At 34.7% G+C, this 23,098-nt stretch overlaps 1 protein-coding gene across 3 annotated transcripts in view; it reads right to left on the bottom strand.

Annotated features, from left to right (window-relative positions):
* Positions 1-505: 505 nt before the first annotated feature.
* Positions 506-23,098, bottom strand: part of ITPRID2 (ITPR interacting domain containing 2) — a 37,711-nt gene continuing 15,118 nt past the window's right edge. The window contains exons 9-18 of one of the 3 annotated variants that reach the window (XM_037523662.2): positions 21,530-21,602; positions 17,704-17,792; positions 15,250-16,455; positions 13,245-13,322; positions 13,011-13,138; positions 12,474-12,618; positions 11,450-11,515; positions 9,994-10,455; positions 1,485-1,598; positions 506-572 (exon numbers count right to left, since the gene is read on the bottom strand). In XM_037523662.2, coding sequence (XP_037379559.1) covers positions 1,494-1,598; positions 9,994-10,455; positions 11,450-11,515; positions 12,474-12,618; positions 13,011-13,138; positions 13,245-13,322; positions 15,250-16,455; positions 17,704-17,792; positions 21,530-21,602 — 2,352 coding nt within the window. In that variant the 3' untranslated portion in view covers positions 506-572; positions 1,485-1,493. The remainder of the gene's footprint in view (positions 573-1,484; positions 1,599-9,993; positions 10,456-11,449; positions 11,516-12,473; positions 12,619-13,010; positions 13,139-13,244; positions 13,323-15,249; positions 16,456-17,703; positions 17,793-21,529; positions 21,603-23,098) is intronic. The other 2 variants (XM_037523663.2, XM_037523664.2) reach the window with 2 other exon arrangements.

The following is a 23,098-nucleotide window of genomic DNA, read 5'->3' as shown; positions in this document are numbered from 1 at the left end:
GGTAAAGTAACAATGCTTACAGTGTAAGAACATTAAGTAGGAAATCTCATACAATTCTATCCTACTGCTATTAGTAACCTCCTCAAAAATTAAGAGCAATTTTACAACAGAACAATTTTTCCCCTTGGAAGTGAAACTAACAGCAGTGAAGGGAAGATCAATTGTTGTTTCAAGCTCTCCAAAATTGCATCTATTATTATTGCACAGTAAATACCTCATAGAGGTCAGTGTTTTAAGAAGCTATCTGAAGAATATGTTATTTATAAGTTGGTTAAGTCTGGAAGTTTTCAAGTTTTAAAATTAATTCTAAATAGGGAATTGATTGGAAAATATTGACATACAAATAAATATTAGGCTTTTCAAATGGCTACAGTTTTGATAGTTGAGAAAGTCAGCAAAGTGCCTAAGTTTCTATGTATGTTTTTTAAAAAGATATGTGAAGAAATAAACATTTTACACTGTATACAGTAGCCCAGCTGAGCAGCAAGTATCTTCAGAAGCACAAATAATACCTCCACCAGTGTATATCATTGATAACTTCATATCCCATGGCTAATAGGATCCATCCCAACCTTAAAAAAAGTAAGAAAGATGAACATTATACCTTCTAAAAATATTGTTAAATTACTTCCAATAAACTATTGTTATTAACAATAAATATTGTTATTAACAATAAACTTGTTATTAAAATGGTTCATGGGGGGGTTGAGAATATTCTCTCTCTCTATATATATATTAACATTGATCCTACTATGATGATTACTATATAGCTTCCAAGAGTTAAGATTTTTATCCTTGGCTTGAATAACTATTAGTTGATTTATAATATGGGTAATCAAAATACTTTTCCCTTTTGTAGAGATGAAATTACATACACTTTTCAATTAAATTTATTTCTCATTTTATTGAATGGATAGTAATAGTTTTAGTAAAGCTATTATTCTACTGAAAAGTTATTCTACTTTTGCATCTACCAAGTTTTATTATTGATATGTAGTTTATAAAAGGCAATTAAAGCAAAGATGAAATTAATTCATTTTAATAAAAACTTATAAAAGTTTTTTATATAGTATAACTAGATATGGACATAGAATGTGTGTCTTTAAAAGACAAAACATTAAGATACAAAAATTTGTGATTGATGTTTAAAATCTTGGTCCATAAATTGTACACCTGAAATATTACAGCTAAATCTTTAAAATAAGACTCACGTTTGATGGTCATGATTTCCTCAATTTCACCATTATTTATTACAACAAAATTTCAGTAAAATGATAAAAATACAGACAATTCCTTGGGGTTTAGTATAAGAGATGTAACTTGCTTAAACTTAAAATGGGGTTGATGAGATTCCCAAACTTATGGTAACATGTTATATACAACCGAAATTCTAGATTCAGTGAGAGAAACAGATCTTTAAAAAAAAAATATTCAAAAACAAGTGCTAATTTATCTTTATCTAAAATAAATTGAGAAAAATTTACCTATTCCATTTAATGACTATCTTGTTTAGAATTAGATGCTTTACTTGAAGATACTGCTGCCAAAAGTCCACTTACAATTTCTCGTCTGATTTCCCCAACAATAGACTCTTTAATCTAGAATAGAAAAGGAAAAAAATCATTTAACAATATGACTATTTTCAGAAAAATAAATAGTAACACTTAATTCCCGCAATCAGTTAAACCATAGAGAAAGGTGCAACATTCATGTGAATCTCCATGAAATCCAGACGTATTGAGAATATCACATTCATCTATTCTCAAACCCCAATCAGATTTAAGTCTATAGCACAACTCAGAAAACTGGATTATAAACTATCGTAATTCTTAAGTTGAGAACATAAGGCATTTTTATTTCATATATTTTTTGTTAAAGTATATAAGCTTCAGCTATGTGCAATTTAGAAATCAACACGTGTATATTCTAAATTAAGTTTACCACTAGAAGTTTAGTTCTATCCTCCATCAAATTGTCCCCTTTTACCTGATTTACCCACTCCATTCTTCTTCACTCCTGGTAACCACTTAATTGGTCTTATAATTTATAAGTTTATTTTCTCTAAATACCATACAGGAGTGAAATCATAAATGTTGTTATAGATTAAAAAACTTCTGTTAAACAATTTGCTTCATAGCACAAAATAGCTTGGAAAAAGTAACTAAATGTTAGGTTCACTTTGATGCTGTTTATTAATGTTTACCTTTGTATATTAATCAGCAAGATACTCAATGTTCTCATTGTTAAGAAAACCCACTAGTGGCAAAATAATATACAGGTATGTGGCCGTTTATGCCAACTGAAAATAAAGTACATAAAGAAATTATTTATTGTTCTAACCTAACATGCACATTTTAAGTGGGAAGAAAAAATAATCATTTAGGACAATTTATTTTAAAACATCCTGTAAACAACTATAAACTCTAGAAAAAGTAATTGTTCTTTAGTTGTACAATGCTTGTTATCACCCACCAAATGAAACTTTTGCTTCAGATACGAATAGGCATTTCATTTGGTTGTTGGAGAAGAAACAGATGTAGGGACCAAGACAATCAAGATTTTCTTCTCCAGATGCCCAAACATTACACACGCCTACCCTCACTTTTCTCTAATGATACAACATCACCTTCAAATAGCCCTTTGTGAATGCTTTAAATGTGTATTTCCTGAAATAAACTGATAATGCCTTCCCAAATTAGCACTTGAGATACTCTCAACCACCTTTTAAAAATTCTACATTTCTACAGTTTCCTGTCAGCCTGATCTATTTCCTAAAATGTTTGCAAGCACATCCTGAACACATCACAATTGGAGGCTTCCAAAAACAGCTCTGTGTTAATCTGCCATGCAAAACTGGTACACAATACATAAAGTTATACGTAAGTATTCATAGAAACAAATGCTCCTTTGCTACTAACCATCTGTACTGAACAGATTTAAATAAATATTAGCTTCTCATTTTATGCTCTACCAATTATTTCTAAACTGTAAACATCATCAAAGGTTTTTTAAAGTTCATAGTAACTCAGATTCATTTTTTAAATATGTGCTGGATTTAATGCTATGAAAACTGTAATTTCTTTCCCATAGTATACAACTGCAAATAAATGATGAATCAGAACCACTGCAGATCAGTATTTACAATAGAAAATGAGTAGTATAATCTTTCCAGTCCCACTGTTTAATGATACAGTAATTTTATTAAATCTCATCCTAAAAACAAGGCAAAGGTATCTATACAAACCAAAAATATGTGCCAATGTGATTCTATATATGGGAACAGTAAAGCATTACTGAAGTAAAGCATAAAACCATTTCTTACCATCAAGGATGTTACAATCTAGATAGGCAAAAAATATTGTTTCATAAAATATTAAGAGGCAAAAATCAATTAATTAATGATATAAGAACAAAATAAAATTTGAAAAATAAGAGACGAGTATGAGCTAGAAGAAAAAAAATTTAAAATTCTCAGAAAAATAGCAGACTTTAAATTAGTAGATCACAAAAGCAGAAAATGTCAGATAATTGTTAGGTTAGAGTCAACAGCACCTAGGATGGGGGGCAGGGGGAATTGACAAGATAGTTGTCAATTGACAAGATAGTTCTAATTGACAAGATAGTTCTAATCTAATTGACAAGATAGTTCCTAAGAAGGGGAAAAGAAAATTGAAATAGGAAAGGTGAGGTCAAATTTTATTTACTGTGAGCTACTTCAGGGAGAGGATTAGGTCTCATTTATTACTGTATCACAAGGTAAGTGTTTAATAAATGAATGAATCAATAAGAGTGCAAGAGAGAGTATGAGACACAAAAAGAAACTGACAGTAGAAAAACAACCACAAAGGAGCACTGAAGATGACAAAATGCTTTTAATAATTTATTTAAGGAATATAAGTTAGTACTAAATTTTCTCATGCTACAGAGACGGTGAAAGAATTAAGAGCGAGTACACTACTGGGATGGATTGTAAAGTTACCTTTATGAACACAATTTCCAAAAAGTACTGCAGGCCTTGAGGACAGACTACTTGAAATTAAGAAAGGAAAGTTCATTGGCCACATAAACAGATTGAAGTGTGGGGCAACACCCATTTAAGATGCACCTACTGAGTGCCCGCTCTGTAGCAGCCATTTATATTGTGATCACTAAAAGTTGTTAAAAACTCAGATAAGTTATGTTATTTACCAAAACACATGTTCAAAGCATGTCGGTGAAGTATAATAGATACCAAAAGTCATGAATCAAGTTTAAGAGCTTAGATAAAAAAGAAAAATTCTCTAAAAACAAAGATGCAGTCGTTTACTGTCATCTGTTAAGATAACTCCCACTATATCCAACAGGACAACAGCAGTGTAAAGTGACATTAAGAACATGTCTGTGGGGCCTCCCCGGTGGTGCAGCGGTTGAGCACTGGGTTGCGAAGCTGCCCACAGCCTCTGCAGCGCTGGTTCAATCCCCGGATGCTCCCCGGCCACTGAAGGAGGGTCCCACTTGGCGCGCAGACCTCTCCTGCCGCCTGCTGCTCCCCTCAGCAGTGTACTTTGGTCCTTCTGCCTGCTCTGCTCCCAGCTCTGGTTCTGGTGAATTCTCTCACCCTCCCGTGCTTCTGACTGTACCCAGTGCTTGTATAAATAAGTAAAAATAAATCTTCAAAAAAAAAAAAAAAAGAACATGTCTGTGAACCTATCCCCTTGCTTCAGGGATATCCAAGATAAGTGACACTGTCAAGGTAAATGCCAGCCCCTGAGCAAGACCTCACTTCAATGTGCTCAATGTCACTGGCACCAAGAAGCAATTCCAGAAGTTCTGACACTTAAGTCTATCTACTCCCCTGCCCCCGAAAAATAAAATTGTCCCATTAAAAAAAAAATTGTTTGACCCAACCAAAGGGTCAAACAAAGACAAACTTTAAAACCAACCCTTGAAAACTGACCATAGTTCTGAGGCATCTAAGAGGGGAGGGGAGGAGGGAGACAAAGAAGGAGGGGTGAGAATGGTGGGGGGGAGGGGAGCACAATGGACTGTGGGTGCTTTAGTGGTGGGGAGGCTACAATGGCCACACCTGAGGGAAGGAATCCTACACTGTCAAAATATTAACAGAGACACAAAACAATGGTGCTTTCATTAGTAAAAAAAAAAAAAAGTTCCCTTTTAGGAAAAAAAAAAATGTTTCTGTTCTTTCTGATGTTTAATTTTGTTGAATTTGCTTCTGTGGGCACATGTCACTTTATTCTACTAAGAAATCTTTCTATAACTTATTTTTTAAGTAACTATAAACAGCTTCATTCTGTTTATATATTATCACAGACCACCTGGGAAAATTCCAGGAGAGAGTATTTTCCCACTACACAATCTGCAGTGAAAGGGGGTATCTTTAATCTGAAGGAGGGGACATTACTGAATGAGTTTATTAAATGTCTGAATGAACTTTCTTTTAATGTTCTCCTACTAAAGAAGAAATCTGTTGTATAGACACATTACAAGCAAAAGCATTCTTTTAAAAGCTTCACATATGATGAAATGATGGAAACAAAAGCCTGACAGACACCATTGTTTTCATGCACCCTGAGTGCAATAAGATGACTTTCCTAAAAGTTAATCCTCACCTGCAAAACTGTTCAATCCAAGATTATATCTTGCCTTCCTGAATAGGACTTTGTTAATGGAGTCAGGAGCCCAGAACTTACTGGAAAGACAGAATCTAATTTTCTTGATAGCTAATACAACAGGCATAAAAAGAGTGGAACTCAGTACCCTGTATGTTTAAGAAAAAAAGACTATGGATCTGAACTGAATGGAATCAAGATTAATCTGAATTTTAAATATTTTGTGAACAAAGTTGAAGAGAATACCACTGTAATTGAACTAGGATAACATTAATAAATCACTTTTTAAAATTATACTGGCACTGGACTAGTTTATCATGCACTGATTTATCTGCCAGTGTATGCTTTTAAAAATAATTTTATTCAACACTGCTTTACAGCAGTATATGTAATTCAGAGTTATAAGATAACTCCTCCTCAGATGCATGTCACCAGCCATTCCCACCACCAAGGTACCCATAGTTCTCTACCATTATCCATTGGCACCTCATCGCCATTGCTCTCCTCCACCGTCTCCCATGCCCCTTAGTAGCCTTAATTTTACCAACAGATTTCTAGGGTTTGTTACTGCTTTGGTTTTGACCAACCTTTTGCTTTGTTTCTCTGTAGTCCACATGTAAACAAAAATCTATTATGATTAATATAGTTGTATTTCCCTTCTGACTTATTTCACTTAGTGTAATCCCCTCCACTTCTATAAATGTGACCAAAAGCAAGAGTTCATTTTTTAACAGCTGAGTTGTATTCCATTATGTACACATACCACATTTTAATTCACTTATCTATCCTTGGACACTTGGATTGTTTCCAGAACTGAGCTGACCAATATATGCTTTTAAAGTGGTTCAAAATCAAATCAGAGACATCCTGCAGGGGAGGAGCAGGGAGAGGGATCTGAGGGAGGGAGGGAGGCGCACAGAGGACTGAGGTGATGGTGCACGAGTGCATTGGTGAAGGAAATTCTATGGGGACTACACCTGAGGGGGTGGGAAGAAGCAAATATTGTTTAAAATGAACAATAATGTAGGGCCTCCCCTGGTGGTGCAGTGGTTGAGCGCTGGGCTGCAAGGCTGCCCACAGCCTCTGCAGCGCAGGTTAGTTCCACGGCCTCTGGCGAGGGTCCCACAAAAAAACAAAACAAAACAAAACTTCAGTACATCTTAAATACTATATTGCTTCTTAGGAACTATATAGCCTGCTTAGTAAACCCTACTTTGTAGACAGTAAAAGGGTAAATGGTAAGCACAACTTCTTCCAAACTACTTCACATTTTGAATTAGAGATATAATGGGTTTAAGTAATAAATTCTGAAATAATTTTCTTTTTTATTTTAAAGATTTTATTTACTTGTTTATTTTATTTATTTGTTTATTATTGCATAGAAGAACTGTGTTGTAGGCCAGAGTTTGGGGGGGGGTAAGAGGATTCATTAGAGACAGAGTGGAGAGCAGAGCAGGTGGATTTACTGAAATATACTGCTAAAGGGAGCAGTGGACAAGACAGGCGAGGTCTGCTGTGACATGCGGATTAGGTCCCTGGGCAGGGATCGAACTCAGGCAATGCACTGAGGTGACAGCGCTGAGACTTAACCCCTAGGCCACTAGGGAAGCCCCTGAAAAAAAATTTTCAAACATCTACCTTGTACAGCAGTTTAAACATCTTCAAATTAGAAAATCGTCTGTGTTTAGTAGGCAGTTCTTATGAATGATGAAGCAATTTAATCCAAAGCATCAAAAACAGGAACAGTAACTTCCATATGCTATGTTCTATTACCCAAGAATCCATGCTCTTGTCTAGGAATGTGTTACTCCTAGAAATTACTTATAGCTCATCTCAGGCCATTAACAACTTAAAAAGAACTCAAGTGTGCATTAAGGGAATATCTGTGCCAAATTAAGTAACAACAGAATTTTCAGTGAAAACTTTCAAACCAAAGCAAACAAAAAAACACATTCACAACAAAATATCACATTCTTAGAAGGGAAAAAGTTACCTTAAAACTTACTTCCTCAGTTAACACATACTTGTAGAAAAACCATTTCATTCAAAACATGTTATTTGATATGAAATATATAAATAAGAATGGATGACAATCATAGTCACACCTAACTGAGCAGAGTGGATATACAGTTTACTAACATTAGCCAGTAATAGCCAACTTGCAAAAATAATTACATTTGCAGAACAAACTTATAGAATTAAAATCTTTTAAACTTTTAGTAAGTCATGCCATGAAAGAAATTATATACGTGCAATCTCTTCTGCTTGCTACAACATTTGCTCTGAAATATGAATGTGGGTTCTCAACATAACTGAAATATGAAAAAATGAGTATAAGTTTCACATTTGCTTATGTGCAAGGAACACAAAGTAAACCAGGGAACTGTATTCAGTTGAACCTAGGAATACAGTACACAAAATGCACACACCTTAAACATCTTCCAGCTATCTCACTTCACTAGGTATTATGAGTCACACCTGTCTCTATCTGGTATTAAAAGTTTTTGCTGGATTATAGATCACCCTCTATGACTTCATAATAACTCACAAATTGCAACCCTTCCTAAATACAATTCTGCAAACTAACGTTAGGGATTTTTTCAAGATAGAGTGTCAGATTACAGTATTTATGTAGTTCTGAACAACTTGACATGCATAAAACTACACTTTTTTTTTATTATTTTTTATTATGGTTCTATTTTCTTTTAAGTATGTCACTGACAAAGTTTTGAGTGTTACACTTCTGTAAGCTCTGGTTTTTACTGCACTAATTTGCACAACACAGCAATTTTTAGGAAAGCATGTTATCCTATAAAACTGACTGCATTTTTAGCATACTTTTCTTTTTTTTTTTTTTTTTTTTTAAAGATTTATTTATTTATTTATTTATACAAGCACTGGGTACAGTCAGAAGCGCGGGAGGGTGAGAGAATTCACCAGAGCCAGAGCGGGGAGCAGAGCAGGCAGACTAACAAAGTACACTGCTGAGGGGAGCAGCGGGCGGCAGGAGAGGTCTGCGCGCCATGTGGGACCCTCACCCAGTGGCCGGGGATTGAACCGGCGCTGCAGAGGCTGCGGGCAGCTTCGCAACCCAGCGCTCAACCGCTGCGCCACTGGGGAGGCCCATTTTTAGCATACTTTTCAAGTGATACAAATCACATGTCTGTAAGTGATGGTACCTAATGCACACAAACTAGTCCCTGGGACCAGAGGATGAATGGTCCATTTGATTTAGGTCCGTTGTCAACATTCTCACCTACAATCACTAGAAATTTGTTCTATGTTAATTCTAAATATAAATTAGATTCATATTGCTAATTTTTTTTGAAATACCTCCATTAAAACTAGGGAGTCACTGATCCCAATTTCTCTGGCTTATTTAGATCCTTTCCATTTCTAAATTCTTAGTTCTTGAATACATCATGCTCAATGCTTTTCTGTGTGGTTTTTCCATTGTTTCCTGGGTAGTCTCGCTCATCCTTCTATTATACGACTTTAAGCTTATGGATTTCATGTTTTCTATATATATTTTCTATATATATTTATATATATTTTCCTTTCCCCTTTTACAGAAAAGATACTCATTCTTAAGAATTCTTAAGAGAATAGAATGGGGGGAAAATTCAATATATGTAATTGTATCTAATCTGTACACTTTGACTGGACTTTGTACCCAAAGGCATAGTGTGATTTAAGAAGATTAAAAAAAAAAAAAGCCATTTTAATAAAAGTGTATCTAAAGCGATTTCTCCTTTTAAATAATACATATGCTATTCCTTCTAATTTTGGTCCTAGTGCCAAAATACTGCTCTTACTAATGTTCTCAGTTACCCTTAAACCTTTGACACTAACTTTCCTATTTTTTTGCCATCCTGTTAGTAACCTAGAGCTATGGTTAAATACCTCAGGTTTATAACTGCTCTCATATAAAAATTCTATGCTTATATCTTTAAACAACTCATATGAAAATTTCCACATTTTGCATTTACTAGACCAAATAGACCAAATTCTTTGTAACTATTCAAGTCACAACACCATTTCCTCATTTCAATAGAGCATGAATAACAGCTTTTAATCCTGGAAGAGATCCAAATTATAATCCCTTTTTTTGCCAATGTGGAAACAAGTCTAAAGAGTTGTCATGTTTATCTATCTTGAAATCTACAATTACCTTCTTCACGAGAGTGAAATTAGAGAACTGCCGTTATTTACATTAGTGTTAAAATTTGCAGAAATTCCATTACAAACATAATTTAATAGACACAAACTGGATCAGTGGAAAGTTAATTTAAAAGCTCTCTAAAACTTGTTGAATACAGTGCAAAAGTTCAAATAAAATCTCCAAAGCATATTGCCAAATAAATTAAGTGTAGATTTTACTCACCTCCCGTATGACTTGCTGCAGTTCATCTTGCTCCACATTTTTATGCATTTCCTCAGCAGCTGGCATTAATGGGATTTTTTCATGTCCTCCTTCCACTTCATATTTAGGTCCCACAGTCTCAGAGGCTTCTTCTGCTCCAACTTCCTCAGAACTTTCCACTTCTGGAGGCGTCTGCACAGAGCCTGTTCTAGAAGGAGCAGTTGGTGTAAGGGCCACTGATGCTCGGAATACTTTCTTCCTTTGTACCACATGGGCCTTGGGTTTAACTGCTGAGTCATTAGAAGGTATTCCAGTTCTTTTATTAGCATGAGAGGGACTAGAACATACGGAAGAGGACTCTGATGTTGCTTGGGAGAAAACAGATTCTGAACTTTCTCCAGGAGGAATTTCAAACCCCATTTCTCCAAGTCCCAGGCCCAATTCAGACTTCAGATATGATTGTTCCCGCATCAGTTCAGTAACCTGGAGAACAGAAAAATTGTAATTGTTCTCTCTTGAAATTAACATTGGTATTTAAAAAGGTTAAAATCCTACTGTCAAAGTTATTTAACTTGTAAAGTCATGATTTAATTCATTCACTTAGCAATTGGAAATTTGCTCAATTGGAAATTTAAATTTGTAATGAGATCATGCCATAAAGTGTGTAGCTAAAATATATAGCTGGATAAAATTTTACTTGCTATACACAGATGACCAAAGAGTAACTAGTGAAAAACAGTTATTTATAAAAGAAACAATTTGACTGAAATATATTAAAGTCAGAGTTTTGCTCAAAAAGTAGTCCAGCTTCTAGATTCAACTACCTAAAGCACCTGGAATCAAACTAGAAAAACTTCTCCTAGGCAATAAATTAAATACTTTTTGTGATGCATTATCTCCTTTTGATCTAAAAATAAAATCATTATGGCAATTAAGCTGGCATTCTGGTGGTCTAAGATTGTCCATATGGGCCTCTGATGCCATTAAAATAAATGTTCTTAAATTAAGGCCTATGTCCTAGATTAAAACATAAAATGGCAATGGGCTTTCAGAAGTGCCAAACTCACTTCCAATTAATTTATCAAATATATTTAAAAAAATTTCATATATACTAGAAAAACAGTGTTTATAAAATGTCTCAGTAGTCCCTCCTTATCCATGGTTTCGCTTTGTATGGCTTCATTTAATGCCAGGTCAACTATGGTCTGAAAATACTAGATACAATAAGGTATTTTGAGAGAGATTCCACAATAATGAACTTTTATTACATGATCTATTTTACTATTAGTTATTGTTGCTTATCTCTTACCATACCTAACTTTTTTTAAGCTTTGTCACAGGTATGCATGCATCTATATGAAAAAACTTGGTATAATCAGGGTTTCCCAAGGGAAGTCTCAGAACATTCTTTCATATATAAGGGGGGACTACTGTACATCATTCCTTTCCCCACTGATTTAAAAGGAGAGAGGCTTACTGGTTCCATTACATTCAATGGAGAAGGGCATGACAAGTTATCAGCACTTCTACTGCCACACATTCCCTGAAAAAGAACAATATATATGTGTGCACATATATTTTTTTTCCAACTGTGTTTTATAATAAAATGAATCAACTGATTATTGCTCTGATGCATCCCTTTATGTCACAAAGTTCCCTCTCAACTCTTCGGGATCCTTCTGTGACCAAAGGTGCATAGAAGATATTTTGATGCTCTTCTGTCACCAAAACTCATTTCTTAGAATGGATCAAAAACCTTTAATGAAAAAAGATATCTATAAATAATATAGAACATACTTATTTTATACTATACATATATGCGTATATATACACTTTTTATTCTGATTCTACTTCATATGTGTACATACACGTGAGAGTATTCACACATTTACTTTTAACAAAACCAAGTATATTGTTCAAGAAAAAATCCACTATTTCCACATTTTAACACAACATATTCAACAACTGTGAAGATATTGCCAAAATAATAATATAACTGAAGTTTAAAATTTATGGAAAGGAACATTAAAAATATAAAAAGTGGGACAAGAGAAAGTGTTTCTTTTCATTGTCTTGGTTGTAAAAATATCTTCCACCTTTATAATGACCTCATTTGATTCCAAAATAAGGAAAGTAAGAATCCAAAATAAAGGGAAGTTATTTAGTGACAGGCAAGAAAAAGAAAAATAGTAAAATATATTTTTTCTTTGCAGTTACAAAATGATTAAAATCTAAACTAATCATATGTTAATCATCTATTTTTCCTTTAAAATCCTTCACATTTAGCATTGTCCTTACTCTCTTTGAAAAATAACAATTAATTTTTTTACCTAATCTAGGTAATTAGAAAAATAATCACAACTAACTTGTGGGAAAGGCTCCTTAAATATTCTCCATGCCTCTAATGCAATTAAAATAAATATTCTTAAGTTAAGGCCTATATCCTAGATTAGAACATAAAAATTATGAGTAAAAACTATGACAGCCATAAGGTACCATACCAGTGTCGAGGAGTGGTAGGGAGAAGTCGTACGCACACGCAGCTGCTCCTCCAGGCACAGCAGACGCTCCTCCAGCTGTAGTTCCAGTTCCTGGAGTTCCATTCTAACTGAATTTCTCAAACTCTGGAGCTGATCAACTTCACACCTGAGTATGGACAAGCACAGACTCAGAAACAAGCAGTTTGAGGATTTTTATTCATAATTCTCTTGACATTATTAAAGTCATCAGAAGATAACGAATATCCAAATTCTATGAATTAGTACAAGAGCATATACAGCAGGTATAACCACTATGACAACTGGTCTTTCTTCCTCTACTTCTTATACAAATATCTCAAACAATAATAACTAAATCAGTGTTTCTCCTTAATACAATGAAGACAGAAACTTACTCAGGACTACCTAATTACTGCCTAATTTGGGTAACAAAATACAGAGTACATACCAGTAGAATAAGAACTAGCTTAAAAAGAAAGTTGAAAATTCTTTTCGCATTAAAAACATTTCGAGTTACATTAAAACAAAGCGAACTTTTACCTTTCCTCCTCAGTCATATGATGATAAACCATGGTTTGCTGACGTAGCATTGCCAATTCTAGATCCATCATTTGTGTTCTAAATAAATTTAGGCTCCGTCTCATAACTTGGAGCTCCTGAAAAGTATTCTAAAACACAAAAATAACAAAATTATTTCAAAATCAAAGACGTGATTTTGAAACATCAAGATTTAAGTCAAGAACTTACTTCGTAAAAAAAAAAAAAAGAACTTACTTCGTAAAGAGGTAGAACAGATGATTTCTGAGTGCTATATGGAGCAGCAGCAAGGTCATGTCCTCTGATTATAGGGTACTTGAAAAGAGTAGAAGTATGATTAGAAACCAGTGTCAAAGTAACTACTTCTAAAATTATCTAAGGTGTTAAAAAGGTGGAATTTGGGGCCTATATATTTTATCTTTGAGAGAAAAATCTGCCATTTCATACTGTAAGCAAAAAAATCCACCATCCCCCCATGCTACCTATTATATCTATCTGTTGATATGTAAATGAGTCTATTTAGAATGAGGAAAAGGCAAAGCAAAAGTTTAAATCTGTGTCTGAAAGGACTTTCCTTTTGCCTTAAGAAAGTAGGAAAATAAACAAAACTCAAAAATGGAGAGGCCACAGTAAATTTCATTTAAGACTACAGAAACTACTGACTTAAGAGTAGCAAGCAAACATCAGTCCTTTTTCTCAGCCACCTACCATATGTCATTACTTTAGGCAGAGAAGAAAAAACATAAAAACGGTAAAAGGCACTCCCGGAGTTCAAGTGTTCTCACAATATAATAAAGAAAACAAAAGAGAAGTAAAAAAAAAAAACATATTATAATGGAATGGAGGGGGGTGGGTACTGCAATAAAAATAAATGAAAATTCAGATTAAATGAATAAGTGATCACAACAGTGTTGGCATCTGAGTTGAGCCTTAACAGTAAACAGGACTTGGTCAGGCAAAGACAGACAAGGGCAGGGCAAGACAATTCAAATTTAAAATAAAAGTATCATGTAAAGCAGATACTAAGGACATACAACTACTTAGAGGCCCATATGCACTCCAAGTTGGCTAACGTGCACACATAAAGAATGAGACACAGAGGCCAGGTCACGAAGACACTTGTCTATTGGTGTAGGATGGGGTGAAGGTGGAGAAATTAATTTGCTTTATACTGATGAAACATCCAAGGGGAGACCTGCTTTTCTAGAGCAGAATAAGCTGAACTATAATGAAAGGTGCACCAAGAGAGTAGAGGTGGACAGTCCTAGGAAATCCCAGCTTCTTCACATGGGAAGAGCTGAAAGGTCTCCATGAGATATTATTACAGAACTACATTTTATGAGGAGGTGGAAGAAACATATTCTGGTTAGCTGGAAGTCATTAGAAGATAATTGTCATGAGGATAAAATCTATATATGAAAGAAGGCATATTTTACTGAATAATTTGTAAAAGTTACAACTTTGATTTTACTTTCAAGGTGGCTTTCCGCCTACTATTACATGATAGAGATCTATCATATATGTTCTATGCCTCCTGACTCTACTGAAGCACCAGGAATGACCATTACATTATCCTTTTCTTCATTTCTTCAACTGTTTAAGTGATTTAGAAAGAAACTGTGAAAGGGAGATCTAAAGACAATTTTCTTGTTTTTATTACTTTTTCGAAATTATTTCCAGTCTACTAACAAATCTGAGAGCAATGACTTTAAAAGTAACAAGACACACAGAGCATTTTTATTCAATTCACAATTTACCTGAATTTTTCTGTTCTGGGTAGTTCCAGTCTTTAAACCCAGTGGAAGCAGACTAAGTCTGTGCCAGGAGACCAGCATCAGGAGTCAGTAGGTGAAGGGGAAAGCTTAGGCAGAGAGCTACGAGCAGAACAGGAGGACACTGTGCCGCAGGAGCGAAGGGGAGGAAAACTTAGAAGAGAAAGGTAGTGAGCACTTGTCAAATAGTAAAAGAAAGGACAGAAAGAACTTTAAGAGGGAGGAGGTTTTAATAATGAGATTGCTTGGCTAAGATAAAGGAGGAGAGACTGAAGAAGAAAGGGTACCTAATGATACCTAAATAAGAAATAGACCTTGTTTGGGATTAGTTACAGCTTTTTTATAGGAAGAAGGCAAGTAAGTTTGGGCACATAAAAAAACAAAGTTGCAATGGTTTTCCCCTGACAAGTCTTAGCTCTCAGGGAATTAAAAGGTAGTCAAATCAACAAAACCGATACTTTTTCTCATACCTGTGAAAGATTCTGCAGTGAGTTTCTGATATCATGCAATACTCTTCGCAACTGCATTTCAATGGCAGAAGGAGGGTTCACAGGGCATACTCGGTAAGGGTAGACAGCATGTCTATGTGAGTAAGGACACCCAAAAGGGGAGAAGGCGCTGCAGGTGGCACCGGATATATTGGGAACACTGTGAGTGCTCAGAGTCCTCATGTGCTCACACAGGGGCCTTTCCTGCCACTCAGAGTGGACAGAGTGAAGGGAGCAGGTGGACTGAGATATAGGTGCTGGAGTATACAGTGGACAGGTAGGAGTCCTTCGATGATGGCATTCTTCCAGCTGGTTCACCTCATTCTGAGAGGTTTCTTCTTTCTTCACAGATGATGGTGATATGAAAATAGTAGATTTAACTAAAGATTGGCCATCATGCTCAGTCACCTCTTTTCCTAATTTCTGTTCCTCTTCAGGTGTGTACTTGTACGTGAAGGAAGGAGGACTGCACCTGGTTTCCTTTCCTGGGGATAACCGAACATTGACAGAGGACACAACCCTTACCGGGCTCAGTAAGGTGGTGGGTAAGGACTGAGATCGCCTTAGAGGATAGCCAGCTTTTGCAAATAAGTACCTCTGCTTTAGTAGATCTTTCGATTTTATCAGGCTACGTCCTACTCTTTGATTAGACAGACTGCAAACCTTCATTTGGGCTCTTTGCAAAGCCGTATTAACTCTGTCCACAGAAGAGGGAGCCCCAGTTGTATTTTCAGAGCCCTTCTCACTGCATTCAATAGAAGACAATGATTTAAGAATATGGTGGGTGGTATACTGTGCAAATTCACATTCACTGCTAATATCCACATCACTTTCAGCACTTGCTTCCCTCAGCAGTTCTACTGGCTGTGCTGGAGACAAATCTTCCTTCGTCTCAGTAATTTCAGTAACATGATCCCCAATACTACTGGTGGACTGTTTATTTCCTGTATTCTCAACAGTCTCGCACTGGGGGAAATCCTGGCTAAATGACCTTCTTTGTTGATGACCAACTGTTGCTGCCTTCTCTCCTCCTTTCTTTAGAGGGGTAAGAGACTCCTCCTCTGATTCATTGAAATAAGGCTGATCTTGTGCTGTTGGTGTGACAAGATCTTCACCAAATGACGTGACAGTCGTCTCACTGTCACAGCTATCAGCACTACTCCCCATGGTCTGCAAGTGCTCATGAACCTGTGAAAGGAAAGCAGGGACAGATGGAGAATTCAGATAAGGATCATAAAGTGCCAAACTGTTATGATATTTCTGTTCTTTTACAGTTTCCATCCCTTGGTCTGGTACTATTTAAAAACCCTTTATTCACCCTGATTAGCAACCCCTCCACTTTATCACAAAGATTATTCCACACTTTCACTATTTTCTTTAGATCTCCTTTTAAACACCCATGAACTCAAAGAAAATGGCCAAAGTTCCTTTACTTTCTTTCCCAACAACTACAATCTCCGATATAACACCTCTCCATCATTCCCTCCCCTCCATTTTGAAAAGAAAACTGTCCTTTTTCTCAAAGCTAATCCCTCTAACCTGTATTTTTAATCATACCTTTCAGATATTTCTGCATCAAACCCTTCCCTTAGTCAAGCAACTTCCCTCTAAGTCATTCTCTATCCTCCAAATTTGAAAACAGTCAATATTCATGTCTTCTTTCCCTATCATTCATCTACTTTCCAGTTATGCTTTTGCTTCATTGTACATCAGAACTACTCACTCAATGACTCAACTTCCAAGTAACCAAACTCCCATGATTTCACTTTGAGGGCCATAGCTTTCCTTTTGAAAATCTCTTTCATCTTGTACTTTTCCTGCCTGTAGGAATATTCGTTCTGAGTCCCGTTAAACACTTCTCTTGTCTGTTCTTTAAATGCTATGTTTCTAAAGGCTTTGGGGGGGAAGAGTCCTCCTATTTCGGTTGTCTTTAAAATTTGCTTATAGATGTTTTAAACACTTTCCATATATATCCTGTGTATTCCACACATTGACTATGACCCCTTAACAATAAAGTTGTGCCTATCTGCTGTGGTATCTAATAAACTTTAGTATAAAAGTTACGTAACTTTCAGCACCCTATGTTAGTTATTACATAAGCAAAATAATAACTGTAAAATACTTAAACATAATGAGGGTAAAAAATAAGAAAAATAATACACAGAATAGATTAATGATAGAACAACCTGATGGTAAAAAATAAAGAAGCTTCAATTTGTTATTTTTAAACATTCAGAGAGAAAGGAAGAATTGGTGAAACCTAAAATTAGTAGTCAAATGCTTAGGTAAACATCTGCATCCCAGAAAGTGTTATTCTTACTGTCACTTGGAAAAATTAAAATTACGTACATTTGGTTTTGAAACACACAGTTAATGAAAAATCACTTACATACTAACTGAAACAGAAACCACAGAATTTAATCACAGAAAATTTACCTGAAGATGATTAAAGGAGAGGCAGTCTGTTGAATCTTCAGCAAAACCACTGCTATCAGAATGCTGACTTGCAGTACGTAATAGATGATCTACCAGAAGAAATATTATTATGCAAAACTGCTAAATATAACTTCATTGAGAAAAACACTATTAGTTACATCTATGACTACCAACAGATTGATAAACAAAGTTGACTCCTTCCAGAAATCAAGTTATGTAAAACTGTGGCATCCAGGCACAGGAAGTGACTTGACTTCAAACAAAAACTGAAACATTCTATCAAAAATTGTGTTTAGTTGCTAATTAAGTTCTAATTTAAAGTGCTTCAGTAACTTCAATTAATGTCTTGGATTAATTGAATTAGGAGGACAAAACAGGACAAAACACTGAAATAAAAATTGGCTTTAATAAAAATAAAAGTTCCAAGGTAAACCACTTCTATTATGTAAATATATAAAGATATATAGTAGGTGAAATTAGAAGTTTAAATGTGAAGTGTTAAAAACTTGTATTATCTTCCCAGCAGAATAATAAGAACACAATTAAGATCAAATTAAATTAAATAATGTGTATGTAAGAGTACTTAATGTTACTGATATAAAAAAATTATGCAAACATTTCTAAGTTATAAAGTTATTTCAAAACAATTTTATGAAACAAATAAATTTGATCAGGCCATAATATATTTAAGCTTCTAAAAATCTTGCTTAATTTTCTCCTCAAAACTCTAATTCCTATTTACCCAATAAAAAAAACTTTTTAAGTAAAAAAGCAACAAAGCGCAGCAAGCATGACCACAAGCTCAGCCCCACAAGTTCCAAAGTGTGAGAGACTTTACAATTATTATATTTACGAAGGGATAAGTCTCATGAAACAGGCACTTTCTGAAGAACTTCAGAACAGAATAAAGTATGTTAATGAAACACATTCATTGAATGGCATAAAGAACTGATGCTGAATAAAATACAAAATCAATTAAAGTTCACCTGACTTTGAAAAAAAAATCCCAATGCAGTCTCAGGTTCAATATAGAGCATCATGAAATGGAATCATCTTCTTATTAAAATTTAGAATAATTTAGTCTTATAAGAGATTGATTCATATGATAAATCTAGATAAACTGGAATAACTGAAACTGAATTGCAGTAAGTTTTTACCATAAGTGCTAAATATATATTATATTGCTAAAATGATAAACATCTTGTCTTTTAGTAGTTATCACCAGAATTATGTACTTGCATGCCTTAAAAACTACTACCTTCTGAAGGTAGGAATCTTATTTATTCTTCTTTGTATCCCAGTACCTAGAACAAGCTTAGAATAAAAAACAGTTTGCTGAATGAATCAATGATAACTATCTCCCACAAGCAATAGAATTAAGCAGTTTCTTAAAGGATACAGAAGAGAAATTGGGGCCTCCCTGGTGGTGCAAAGGGCTAAGACACAACCTATGAAGCTGTCAGTAGCCTCTGCAGCATGAGTTTGATCCTCAGCCTGCCAGGAGCTACCTACATGGCACAGCAGTCCTTTCCTGACGCACCCGCTGCTCCCCTCAGCAGTGTACTTTGGTCCATCTGCCTGTTCTGTTTCCCACTCCTTCTCTGGTGAATCCTCTCACCCCCCCACCATACCTCTGGCCTGTACCCCAGCTCTTGTATGCATAAAAATAAGTAAATCTTGGGAAAAAAGAGAGAGAAACTGCCCAGATGGCTGGGTAAAACAGTTGTCAAGAAAGTCCAGGGAAGCCAGAGTGACCAACTCCACTCAGATTCTCTCAGCTAGGACCTGTTTTATTTACATCAGAATACAGTTTCTGCCACATACCCTGTCTGTGGTTAGCTTTCTGAGTTCACACAGGTTAGGGCAGGCTTCGGAGCAGGTGTCATGCAATGGAGGACAAGGAGGCCTGGGTTTAAGCTCCAATTTTAATGCCATAAGCAGTAACATCCCTCTCTCTTTCAAAAACAATTAATAATTCTCCTATTTCAAAGAGCTACTTCAGGAACTAAGATGAATGTATAAGAAACTATTCTGTGAGGTATAAACCAGAATATAGCTCTTTAGAAAACAGGTCTATAGAAAACAGTTCTCCACAGAAAAAAGTAGAACTGAGAAATACTGGCTGTCCATCCTTATTGAAGAGATAAGGCATTATTTCTAATAACGTTGGAAGCTAGAGCAGGCATTAAAGTGAGAAAAGAGATCTGAAAATTTTGTTTAGTATGATTAAAAAAAAACACAAAATAGAACACAGGTATACTCTGATAGACTAAAGAAAATATTGTTTGTCTTCTGTGATAAGAAAAATGTTGGTCTGTTCTCAGCAAATCTACTGAATATTAGCTTGTGACATGAGTTAAGTCACTAAACCTCTCTGGGCTTCTGTATAAATCCCAGGACTACACTTGAGGTTAAGATGTTGTAATTTCAAAAATCATATTACTAAAATGTTTTTATGCATGTACTATATGTCTTTCACTAAACTTGTGAACAGAATAATCAGTGATCTAATTCTGCAACTATGATTAATCTAAGATACTTATATATCACATTATCAAAATTAGATACTTTCAAAAACAATTAAAACACTATTTGTCTTTCTCTTTCACACACACAACCATTGTTAATTTATAAAAATGTGATTCATAAAAATGTTAGCATCTTATGCCCCATAAATATGAGTATCAATATCAATTAAAGGAAAAAAAAATACACAGATATGAATACAAACCACATTCTATCTGTCCCACTACAGGAAAACTGCTCTTGAAAGATCTTAATGTAATTATACTGTTTTATACCCTGTAGAAAAGGGGCAAATTGATTCCTCCAAATTATCCCCTCCCTACCTATCTAAAGTAAAGATTCAGTGGTAACTGCCATATCTCCCTTATGGCGTAAAAACATACATGCAGTTGTGGACTTACAAGGGAAAGAACATTAAATAGGAAGGATCATTTGTTTCTGACCAAAGCTATAGTGATGTAGTGAGAGTGGAATTCTTGTTTCTTAGTGGCATATTGCAATAAAGAAAAATCATGTGCACATTGTCTCTTGTGAATTCATTTTAGTAATGAGAGGAGAACATACATAATTTCCTATTCTAGGAATGTATTTGAATATTTGTTAAAAAACCACAGTGGTTCAGCATGGATAAAGTTTTAAAAAAAAAAAACGGTCCTACCTTTAGTGGTCATTTGAACTTCTTTACTTCCTCTCTTTCTTTTTAAATCTCAAAAGTTGTGTAACATTAAGGAAGAGCTGCATGGTTTTTCTCATGCAAGTTAAAAATAAAAGGAATGGATTCAAAGGTTCTTGGTCAATAATTAATAATTTAAGAGAAGAATGATATCTAACTCACCTTTGATCCACAGTTTGAATTTAACTTAACTAGCTTTAACTGCTGCTGAGAGAGATTTGTGGTTTATTGCCAGAGGCATATTCCTGTTTTATACCTAGGAGTCATATTTAAATAATGAAAATCCAGAAATGACTAATGCAAATGTATGTTTCAATCATAACAATGCAAAAAAGATTCCTAAATCTATTGTTTTTTAAATCTTCCTATTTAGCCCTTATGCAGAACTGAAAAATATTTAGAGTATACAAAATTGTGTAACTAGATCATCGCAGGATAAGCAAATTAATGTTATATATATGGCACAAAAGTCTTCAATACAAAAAATTCTACAAGCAAACCATAAAGAAGCATCATGTTGTTTTTCTTTTTATACTTATAAGTACAGATAGCTAAAACTCCTTTTCTAAATCAACTGTTACCACTTTGGTAAAATGCTCAGGAAATAGCAGATATTGGTTTGCTTACCTCTTTTTGACTTGGTAAGACCTAGCTGATACGTGGCTGGAACATGGGGAGCTTCTCCCTCTGTGCTTTGAACCTAAAGAACAGTTTTAAGTGTTAAAACTAGAAGAATCAAATGGCCACAATTGAAAGAATCAAATCTATGGCAAAGAACAATACCTCTTGATAATTATTTCTTAATAAGCAGATCAATCTGAAAGTGTACCAAAGCTTTATTTTTTTAAGTGATTTTATTTCAAAATTGTTGGAATATCCTACACCTCAATTGTATGATCCATTTTACAGTATAGTTATCAGTAGTGCTCTAAGTTTGTAACTAGCAAAGAAAAATGACTACATGCATAAGCTAGTTGTTTTTTTTGTTAAGTTATCATTAAATGAAAAATATATGCAAAAGAAAAGCTCTCTACAAGTGAAAGGGTAAGATCTATCCCAGGAGAAATATTAATACATTCATTTCAACAGACCGTGACTGACCCAGAGGTGAGGCAATTACACATCTTGCATTTCTGAAAACTGGCACACCGCTACCATCATACAACTTTATAAAATACCACAAACCACTCATGTGTAGCACTGCTTTGCCTAACTTAAATGTTCTTTTAAGACGTAACTTGGGAGCTGGAAGTGGAAACGTAGGTTTCATTAAAGAACTAAAACTGAAAGACCTTCACCATAAATCCTCCCTGAAAATCATGTTCAGAAAAGGTAGCCACAAAAGTTGTCTTTTGTGCATTATTTTCCTCCCTGCGTAACTATGTAACTTAAGAATATTTAGGTTCCTTATTTACCACAGTCTATCTATTCTAGCTTACTTAACTCTGTATTAAAATTAAACATTTGGGTGGGGAGGGGGTAATAATAATTTGTAACACTTTAGGTAATGATTAGACACTTAAAATAATAACATCCTAGTACAGTGGGAAAATTAGCCAAACATAAGTGTTCAAATTTGAGCAAAACTGAGAGCAAGCAGCCAACAGATTTTAGGTAGTACTTCTGAGCTAATGGTTCATTCAAGAATAAGAAAATACTCCATTGAAATGGGAGTAGAATGACTGACATGGACAGAAGCTCAAAGGTTACAGATGTTATTATGTAACTTAAAAATTGCTCTGATTTGTGATATCCTTGTTCCACACAGTTTCATGGATCCAAGTTTATGCTTCTTTTGAAAACTGAAACCACAGTGGTTATTTAAAACCATCATCTATAAATCATATGTAAAATAGTTTCTACTATTCTTTGTTATTATTGAAAATTATCATATTATATTCTTCAAAGCAGGAATAACAAGTTCAACAGGAAAACCATTGTTTTTCTGTGCAAGGAAACAAAATGCCATTTTTTTTTAATATTCAACAAAAGACTGTATTAGTCTCCCAATCAGATCTAGCCTATTTCAAAGAGTTTTCTGCAAAATAAATATGAAATAGACCAAAAAGTATAATAGGAATCCAAGTGCATTTTTATTTACATTCTAAGACACTCAGATTAAGCATTGCACTATGATAGACAAATTACAATCTCATTTTAAAATACTAAATTATTACATTCTATTCTTTGGAGTTA

This window comes from Talpa occidentalis, unplaced genomic scaffold (genome assembly GCF_014898055.3).
Source record: "Talpa occidentalis isolate TD23 unplaced genomic scaffold, MPIMG_talOcc4v2.1 talOcc4.3, whole genome shotgun sequence".
Classification (NCBI taxonomy): domain Eukaryota; kingdom Metazoa; phylum Chordata; class Mammalia; order Eulipotyphla; family Talpidae; genus Talpa; species Talpa occidentalis.
This window is presented reverse-complemented; position numbering and strand designations above follow the sequence as displayed.